This window comes from Hippoglossus hippoglossus, chromosome 12, assembly GCF_009819705.1.
Source record: "Hippoglossus hippoglossus isolate fHipHip1 chromosome 12, fHipHip1.pri, whole genome shotgun sequence".
NCBI lineage: Eukaryota > Metazoa > Chordata > Actinopteri > Pleuronectiformes > Pleuronectidae > Hippoglossus > Hippoglossus hippoglossus.
In genome coordinates, this window is record NC_047162.1 from 2,977,944 (window position 1) to 2,987,989 (window position 10,046).

Below are 10,046 nucleotides of genomic sequence, written 5' to 3' on the forward strand. Positions count from 1 at the left end.
TTTTAACACTGATGATACTTCTAGTGTTCGAATGATATTGAAACATGGAATCAAAAGAATCCTGGAATTCAATAATATACTGAATATTTGGGAAACTTCAAGAACCGCAGTTGTCCTCTCATGATTAAGGGATGTACGACAAGAGGATGGATATCATTTGGTCAAGTCCCACGTTAGCTGCAACAAAAATAATAAATAATGAAATGAAATAATATTCTCCTCTACTCTCTGGCAAAAATGCAAATAAGTGAGCTTCCCAAACTGTGAAACTATTCCTATTAAGACAGAGCCCCAGGATCCCGCGAAACAATTACATTACACTACTCAAATTTACATCATACTAAAGACACCACAAGTGAATGAATTCATGTGTTACCCTGCTAGAAGAAGTGAAGATGCATATGTCCATGTCTGCCGGGAAATTTCACTGGGAGACAGAAAAAATATACAAATGCCAACACAAATTCATTTAAATTCATCGTACTTGTGCTGAACCAATATATTCAAATAATGACCTATGTCGAACAAATTTTGAATGGAGACAGGTGATATTCAAATTTATTTCTGACTGAGTAACTCCCATGAAAAGACCACAACCATCAATGAACAGATTTTGTGTGTGTGTGTGTGTGTGTGTGTGTGTGTGTGTGTGTGTGTGTGTGTGTGTGTGTGTGTGTGTGTGTGTGTGTGTGTGTGTGTGTGTGTGTGTGTGTGTGTGTGTGTGTGTGTGTGTGTGTGTGTGTGTGTGTGTGGATTTAAGAGTCTTATTCTTTCACTGTCTGTCGTAAAAACCATTAAAAACACACCAGTGAATCACACTGGTCTCACAAGTTCCTTCATCATGAACACGCGCTGTGGTTGATTTAGACTCAGTCCCACACACCCTGCCCTGCTGCCACATATACTCACTACAGCACCAAATGTGAATTAATCCGCTCCTGAAAATAGTCCCCAACAAATGCACAACTTCATCTGTTTGTTAAAAACTAATGTGAAATGAACTAACACATTGTTTGGTTTGAGTCTTTTCATTGGATTTTCTGACAGCATCAGAAAACATAGAATCTCACCCGTCTGATCCTTTAACACAGATTGTTCTACTTTAAACCGTCCCCAGTGACAGAACAGAGGATTCTGCTGCTTCCTTTCCAATGGGTTACGCAGTAAGGATCAACATCACAGCTGCTGAACAGCATGTGGCCATTTCTCTGTGGTAACATAGTATACGACCAAAGAAGTGTGATTAGTCCAAGTAAAATACTGATTCTTTTTTTTTATATAAGGGTTAAAACAATTAGTTGATTAGTTGATCAACAATTATTTTCAGATATAATGATATATGATCAATTGCTTCAAAGATTTTTCAAGCCAAAGTATAAAAAAAGAAAAAAGAAAGTCAAGTGGTTTTCTGGTTAATTGAAAAGAGAAACAGGATAAAACATTTGGAGTAAGTGATTGGATGTGACAGAACTCGTGGACCTTCTGGCTTCAGTAATACATTTGAAAAAAACTGATAAAATGTCAAGTAAAACAAAAATGACCTGTTGGCAGTTCAGCTATTAAATAAACGAAATTATAAATAATTACTTTTCACATTGAATATCGGGTTGTGAAGAAGATGACAGCTTTGTGGGTTCGAAAACCCCCCCCCGATGTGTAGAAATTCTATGTTATATAGAGGGAGTGCACCAGTCCATCAGACCCATGTCTGCATGTTGAGTGAGCATTAAATTCATGTGTTTTCCCTGCAGATACTTTAGCCTGTTCGCTTTTAAATGAATAATTCGACATTTTGGGAAACAGGTTTCTTTGCTTTCTTGCAGAGAGTTAAATTAAAACACTGATAGCACTCTTGCTAAATATGAAGCTACAGTTAGCTTAGCTTAGCAGAAAGGCTGGAAGCGGTCCGAGGACTCAGATTTGATGCTTTTATTTGTGGGCCAAGTTTCCCTCGACACAAAAAGTTAAACTATATTCCAATGAATCTGCTGCTCCTGTGCTCATTATAATAACATGCAGTGACAAAAGTGACTTTAGCTCAATACCACTAAGCTGAAACTACACTCCCTGGTTCCTCCATTATTAGGTACACCTCCAACATAAAACAGATGGTTCATAAAACTCATCAGCCATAAATTCTACATTTAGATAATAGCGTTATACTAGACACTATTTATTCATTATAAAGGTTGTAGTTTGCAGTGGTGTTTAACTGGACTGCAATGTTTTTTAATGTTCTTCTATCCTCTTGTTTGTAAATGAGGGGAACACAACTTTCTCAATATAATGGAGTGTCAAGACTGCTCTAAAACTGCAACCTCAATAATAAAGATACAGTTATATTAACACAAAGAGTTATTACCTTTGTAAAGGAAGAAATTATGGATGAGCTGGTGTATTAGAGATCACTGATGTACCTAATAAAGTAAGCACTGATTATAGTTTTCCTAAAATTGTTTGGGTCATAGCTCAGTGATAATACTTTCTATAGTTTGCATATATTTTGTTGGTCAGTGGTTTTGTGAACATCAAATATGACTGAAAGCTTTGCTGTTCCTCTTTACCTTCGTCTCAACTAATTCAGCCACAGAACATAACAGATTATTGTGACAAGCTAAATGCCTTCCCAGCATCACAGTCATAAAGGGAATTTTAGGTTAAAAAAGATTACCAGAAAATGAACTTCAAATTTAACTCAAACTAATTTCCCAAAAGGTCAAACATTTTCTTGAAATCGCCCCTGACTTTGCAACAGCAAGCCAATAAATATATTTACACAGCGCAGTAATATAGAGAATGTCACCAGGTAAAGAATTCCTATGCAAGAGAAATTAAAAAGGAGACCTCATTTCTGAAAACACTGACTACATAATCATATTACCGGGTTAATGATCAATAATCATTAATTCATAGATAAACTTTCATATATTTGCCTTTAAGGAAACAAATATAAAACTGTCTGCACTCCCCTGGATATTTTAACACTTAATTCCAATATGCACCTAAAATATTAAGATTATTTGTGCTAAAGAATAAAAAAGGGCATGAAAACAGGAGGAAAGTCTGTTTGTTGAACACTGTTATTTCCCACTTTAAAGTATAATACTTGAATCAACTGTTTTTTGTACTCAGTAGCCACAATTCCTCCAGAACCATGGGTGTGGTGAACTATTACACTCCCTCTAAACAATGGAAGGTTGTGTGATTTTAATGGCTGAAATTAAAATTCCACAGAATATGTCTTTAAAAAGGCTTTGTCATTTGCATCCCATAATTCTCGCTGATTCAAAGGAGTTCTGGGGCCATAAATAGAAGTATTGCTAAGTATCTAACCACTAATTAAGAAAAAGCAGTATAAAAATGCAGAGCATCAACTACCACCTGCATGCTGTAGAAGCATTGGTCTATAGGAAATACAAAAATGTACAAAATAAATGTGCTGCAAAACAACTAGAATGCCTCATATACACATATAAATAAAACTACACGTCATCTGACAAGGCAGATGGACCAATCGAAACATGATAAGTACCCGATCAACCCTCCAGCCCCATTAACAGCTACTCAACCCAACCAGCTTCCTTGGTATTGGAACAAAAAGGGTACACATTCTGTTTCTAAGGCAATTTGTACACTAGCAAATGAGAAACACAAGTGTTACTGTGTGTTTCCCTTTTTTTTTGGAGGCCCCTCAAATCAGTACTTGAGCCATGGGTGAGCTGCGATAGAGGCTTTACTGCGGTCTCCATAGTCATAGAGCAGCTCCTCGCCTTCGTCGACGTCTCGGGAGGCGACGAGGATGAGGTGAGGGACGCCGTTGATGTCGTGGAGTTTGGTTTGGCAGTTTCCATTTTTACTGTGATTTATCAACCTACCCATTCGACCAGACTCTTTCGTGGCATCTACACTGTTGAAACAAAACAAACACAACGTTCACCTCAGTGTGTATTACACTGTCATACTTGTAACAGACAGAAATGTGTTAATGTGACTCTTTAGAAAAAAAGTGTTGTTAATAAATTAAACAAGAAGCTATAAACGAAAACAGGGGCAGAAACATTTGTTTCACTTGTCATATCCAAGTGGCTGGTCACTTTTGGTTAGGTTACTTGTTACGTCCCGCCACACTGGATGCATCAGTGGCTCGTGTGCATCACAGAATGTCGTGGATTTCATTTCAGCGGCCATTTGATCAGGTTATCAGACGCGCATTTCTGTTGACTGAATCCACTCATTTGTTTTAACAGGGTTTTTATTGTTACTGCAGGACTGGAAGATACACGGCTACATACTGTAGAGTCTGGCCATTTAGTTGAGTACATGGGCTACTTTTATTTGAGGATAGTGGTCATACCAGAGGCAGACACGCCCCCCCTGTGTGCAACAGCTCAGCGACGCAGCCATCACATGCAGCACACACAGCGAACATGGCCCAGGTGTAAGATTACTTAAAATAAAAGAGCTTTAAAAAACAACATTTGAATTTCAGGTTATTTTATCAAGACTTGCAGAGGATCTTTTTTTCCATCTGACAAACATTAGCCACAATATTTAAAAAGGTGTATTTTTCATGAAGTATGAACTAAAGAAATAAAATTCTCCTGTTATAAAAACTGGTTTTGTAACCGTCGGACTGACTGATTTTGATATGAACTGTCAACATTGAACACTTACCAGTGGAAGCCAGGTGATCACTTCAGAACAAAATATTTAACTGTATTTAAATTTGGTAAAGGTGGAAATGCTTCAGTCTGCATACCAGTATGTTTTGCAGAGGTACTGGAAGTAGTACATGTAGCAGCCAGTGGCAGGGTTCTGAGCGTATTCGGCCTCCCTCTTCTTGGCATCGGTGATCTGCAGCAGGTCTCCGTGGTACTCTACCACGTACTCGCCTTTCTCGAAACACCGAGTGGCAAACACTGCTCTCCCCTTTCCTTCTATATGTTGCACCTTTAAAGAAGTGGGAGAGGTTTTCCGTAAGGACAGACACACGGCTGCCGTTGCTGTGGCACACCTAGAATCCTGCTAGACTACACAGCTCATCTCTGATTCATTTATCATGAAAAGCAGGGATTATTATTATAGAAGCCTGGATTGACTGAGCCTTACTATATAAATCGGGATTAAAGCTAATATTATCAGACTGATGCCGTTTTCATGACAGGAACTCTGAAAAATGTCATTTGATGACATTTTCCAGAGTTTGCCTTTCGCATTGGGAGAAAAAGCTACCGACTCAGCTGGAATGTTTATTTTTGCATTGACAACAATGCAACAAACATTTGGACGTATCAGCAAACTCAACGATAGAGTTGAATGAAAATATAAATGTGTTTGTCCAGTTTCACGTCCAGCATGTGTCCTCTTTTAGCTCACTTCTCTGCTCTGCCTGCAATTGTGTCATACCATTGTAGGTTTAAGCAATCAATGGTACTTGAGCTGTATCATTCCCTGTTAACCTGAGATACATTTAGGCTGCAACATGGCTTGACTTAGGTGTCAAGTTATTCTGAAGAGAAACAGTCAGACTCATTTCAACCTGCATCATCAAGCTTAGTGGTAAATGTTTAAGAAACACCAGCTGCTGTTAGCGATGGAAGCAGAAAAGTCAGTGTACCTCCAGTCCTTCCTCTATTCCATTTGTGATGAGATCGTCTATGAGCTGCTTCTGTTCACACTGGCAAAATGAACATGGAGATGGCATTACTGGAAAACAGCCACACGCTGAGACACACAGACACAGACACACACAGAGGGCTGGGCTATCTACTTTTTAAGCTGCACGGGCCTGAAACCATCGTGCTCAGAATGCCTGTCAGGCTGGGGTCAGGGGTTAATATGTCAGGTTTGGACAGAACATTGCTACCAGAGTCACGCTCGAGTTCTGAGGGAGTCTCAGGTAAAGCTACCAGTTGAGGTAAGGTTGGGTTAGACATCAAAAAGGCTTAATGATTGTGGCTTCAGATTACGGTAAGGGGAAAGAAATACTTTGACATTAACTGGTCTATTTAGGTCAGGAGGCACGTTTCACTTTTTCTACATGTGAGGAATGTTATTTCCTTCATGGTAATAAATTATGATAAAATATATGATAGAATCTGTCACGCACTCAGCTGTTCATTTGCAACACGAGCATCCAATCACTGGTTAAGGAGTAGAAGAAATGATCTGAACTTATGTACAAGCCAACACACTAATATCTGTTCCAACTATCTATCCTAGTTCATGCAAAATTTTGTGGTATAGAACAAAAATGATTTCATCTTACCTTTAAAGCGATTTTACTTTTTCTCGAGCTTCGTCTTATAGGATAGTAGTCGGTAACTTTTCGGTTTTGGGAGTTTTTCCCAGCTGCACTGTAGTAGAAAAAGGGAACATGACAGCAAATGGGTCAACAGCTTTCACACTATAAAGTTATATGAAATCCTCAGCAGCACTCCAGTCTTTATTTAACAAAGGGGTCACTTCATCATCTCCATGACAAAACACCAAGTATGGATCAGTGAGTTTTGTCTATAAGTTTCAACAAATCTGTTTTCCCTTCGTTAAAGGAGACACATGATGCTTTCTCAGACTTTCTCTTTCCTCTAATGTGTTGAACAGGAGTTTTGTGAATGCGACAGGTCTGTAAAGTTAAGAGGCCCAAAGTCAACGCTGCTCCTGAAGCAGCTGGAACACCTCGGCAGCAGTCCAGCTGATACTTCCGGGCTGTTGTCATGTGACTTCAGCAATGGACAGTATGAGGAAGGTGATGTTTTCTGAACATTAGAGCATGCAAAGCTTTTTAAGTAATAACCCAAAAATAAAATCATGCACCCGAATATGAGCAGACTATGTCTCCTTAAATGATGCAAATGTATGTGGAAAGTCACCAAAATCTACTCCGATCATCTTCTCCATATGGTTTACCTATATTTGAAATATGATGTTTCTACTGTCCCTCTTTTTTTAAGTTATCATGTTTAAATATCATGCCATACTAGGACCTGCGTACATTCGTCGAGGTGGTTTCTTTCCCCCGACCTTGGGGCGGACATCTCTCCTCTTGTGACCGCGGAGTGCACTGCCATTGCCAGTGAGGAGGAGAGTGTGGCATAGGCTGTTGCCGAGAGGCAGGGAGGTTTCGGTGGGGGAACGAAAGCAGGTCTGAGGGCAGTAGAGCTGCGGAGGTGATGGTTGTTCATCTGTCCAGAAGGGCGAACACTGGCTCTTTGCGTCTTTTGGTGTAGCGATGGTATTTGTTCTCCGGCCTGGGAGGAATGAGGAAAGAGTGGATTAGAACAAGATGTTTGTCCATCATGTGTTTCTAGTTCTTCTTACTCCCTACTCTTACATAATCTGTTCGAATATAAAAATAAACAATTGACCTGTTTGCTCTGCTGTGGAGATATTTCCCAATAAAGCCTCTCTCCTTAGCTGGAGACTGGGCTGTTAGAGCTGTGGCAAAGACACTTACCCTCTCCCTGCCACTGAGCTTCATTTTGCTGTGAGATTATTGGAGGGCATCTCCCTTCCTGTGTCAGCTTGATCCTCTTTTCATCCTGACCTGGTGATGTTGACTTGGTGTGGCTTAAGACAGTAAGTGAATTGCAAACAATATCCTGTGAATGCATAGAGAGACAAAAAAAAACACACTTACACTCCACATGTACAAACATTTGTACAACTTGGATATGCACTCAGCACTTGAGTGAAGGATGTTGGGGGGATGTGTTTGTTCACTTTCTTGCTGAGAGTTAGACGATTGAAAAAGTCCCAACATTCACAGGTTTGCTGTCACCATTTCTGACCAATGCTCACTGGTTGTTGGTTATTTAAAAAAAAAAAGAAAATACACTTTATGTGTTTCAGACCCACTATTGCACAAGCCTCCGCTTTTCTATCACCACGAAGACCTCAAGGCTGTTCCAAGAAATGTAACTTTTTAAAAACAACCTACTGGCTCTAGACTATGAGGGATATTGTCTCCTTATCGTCTACACTAAAAAAATATGCTTCATATTGATGGAGTCTTTAGACACCTGTGTGTATCAATGGTTTTTTTCCAGTATTACTCAAGAAATCAAAATGTATATCCTCAATATTACAATATTAAGTGTGATTTGAGGGCTAAAGCTAAAGCAATAATTTGAGAGTCAGATGCATAGACATCCAATGGTAATATCGCACATATAGCAGTTAATGTATTGAAAAAAATCGAATTACAAAATTAAAAAAGCTAATTAATCACAATATGACTTTCTGATTCGGTTACTTGTTCATTCGTTATATTTGGGTTGTTTATGACAAAATAAAGCCCAACCAATAATTTAACTTAAAAAAAATAAACATACGTAAGTAATGTGCAAGTACTTGAAGTATTCTCCACCAGTGGTGACGGGAGGGGCCCTGAGGAGGGGACCCTGCAGGCTCCACACCCACTCTCCCATTAGTCCCTTTAAAGGTTCAGTTTGTAGACTTTAGTGACATCTAGTGGTGAGGTTGCATGTTGCAGCTGAATCCCCCTCCCCTTCCAAACATGACAGAGAACCTGTGGCAGCCTTCAGTTGTCATAAAATCTCAAAAAGGCGTTTAGTTTGACAAGTCTGGACTACTGTGAAAAACATGGCGGCCTATGTAGAGAGGACCCGCCCTTGATGTAAAAACAAAGTATTTCAACATAAAGGGCCCATTCTAGGGTAACGAAAACAACAATTTATACAATTTAGACGAAACACACTCGTGAAAACATCACTAGGATTATTTTAATATTCAGTTTCTGCCAATAGATCCCGTTCACCTAAATGTTACACACTGGACCTTTAAATCCCCAGTCAGGGCACAGACAGACAGGCCTGTGGGCTCTGCCTCCACTGGCCGAATCCAACCACACACAAACACATGCCTGTAACCGTCAGCCCCCCCCCCAACAGAGAGCCACCAGGGTGTTCGTTTGAGCCATCTGCTGTTAGAACATACTGTTTTCATGATGCCCTGCGGCGGCACATGTAACAGTCACCACAGGCTAACGTTAGCAAGGCACTGCCCAACAATAAGGCTCGTCAGTAACTACACCAACTTACAGTCTAGCCTGTGACTGTAGAAACACTAGTTCCCGTGCCGTGGGCCTGCAGGTGAACATGCTAGTCTCACTCCGAATAAAGAACTTGTTCACTGGCTCTGGTTCGAGCTACTTCCCCGATGTCTGTCACCGATGCCCCGACGAGCAAACTTACCCCGTTCATGACTTGTTTTCGTGGCTGCTCACTCGGCTCCAGCGCCTCCCCTTCGAGGGAAAACAATAAATGAAAACCTCCGCCGGATCGGAGATGAACCTCGCCCCGCTCCTGCGGCAGTGCCCTCGCGACACGGTGGCCCCCGTCCGCGGCGACTGAGTGCCCGTGAATAGTGTTTGAAGCAGCTCAGCCGATGCAGCCTCCGCAGCTCCGCTCCGCCATTTTTCTACATGGAAATGAGGGGGAAGAGACGGGGCAATGTCGCCCTCTGCAGGCCGACATAGGTAGTGCATATATTGCATCGACCACCACCCCCCATTTTGATGATTTTACATAATTGTAATAATCGGAAGTGAATAACACAGACCACAAGGCGAGAACCTATATAATATAAATGTTTGAATGAAAAATATAGGAAAACAATACAATAGTGTGACACAATCTAAAGATTCCTGCAACAATTTGAGGAATAATTAAATGTACTTTGTTGATCCCAAACTGGGAAAATCCTGTTTGACAGCAGATATGTTTTAGGAACACAACACACTGTACAGAATCAAAAAAATATGGGGGCACAAAAGTTCACAAATATTCAACTATAACGAATACAAAATACAAAAAAAGATTAAGGAATAATAAATAAAAATCAATTTATAGCGAGTGCAATGTGGTAACATGAAGGTACATGGGTGCAGAGATTTGGGAAACAAGCTATTAAATGTATTGACTTTATAAGTTTTGTATTTTATGTTATATTTGTATGTCTGTTTTGAGATTTTACATTTGATGCATGCAACCCCTCTTTGAAAAAAATATTAAGTACTTTACAAA

At 40.0% G+C, this 10,046-nt stretch overlaps 1 protein-coding gene across 1 annotated transcript; it reads right to left on the bottom strand.

Annotated features, from left to right (window-relative positions):
• Positions 1 to 2,655: 2,655 nt before the first annotated feature.
• kmt5aa (lysine methyltransferase 5Aa) lies at positions 2,656 to 9,463 on the bottom strand. The gene is made up of 7 exons (XM_034602020.1): positions 9,216 to 9,463; positions 7,457 to 7,601; positions 6,995 to 7,250; positions 6,269 to 6,356; positions 5,618 to 5,677; positions 4,760 to 4,950; positions 2,656 to 3,907 (listed from the first exon to the last, which is right to left on the bottom strand). Exons 1-7 carry the CDS (start codon positions 9,222 to 9,224, stop codon positions 3,697 to 3,699), a joined length of 960 nt encoding a protein of 319 aa, XP_034457911.1. The 5' UTR covers positions 9,225 to 9,463; the 3' UTR covers positions 2,656 to 3,696.
• Between the last annotated feature and the right edge of the window lie 583 nt (positions 9,464 to 10,046).

What these genes read in the sequence shown, in the direction of transcription:
- kmt5aa (XM_034602020.1), bottom strand. An exon ending in AAAGTAAAATCGCTTTAAAG is followed by an intron (nt 5,678 to 6,268) that starts GTAAGATGAAAT and finishes TCATTTTGCCAG; the next exon opens with TGTGAACAGAAGCAGCTCAT. An exon ending in TACCTCTGCAAAACATACTG is followed by an intron (nt 3,908 to 4,759) that starts GTATGCAGACTG and finishes TTGTTTCAACAG; the next exon opens with TGTAGATGCCACGAAAGAGT.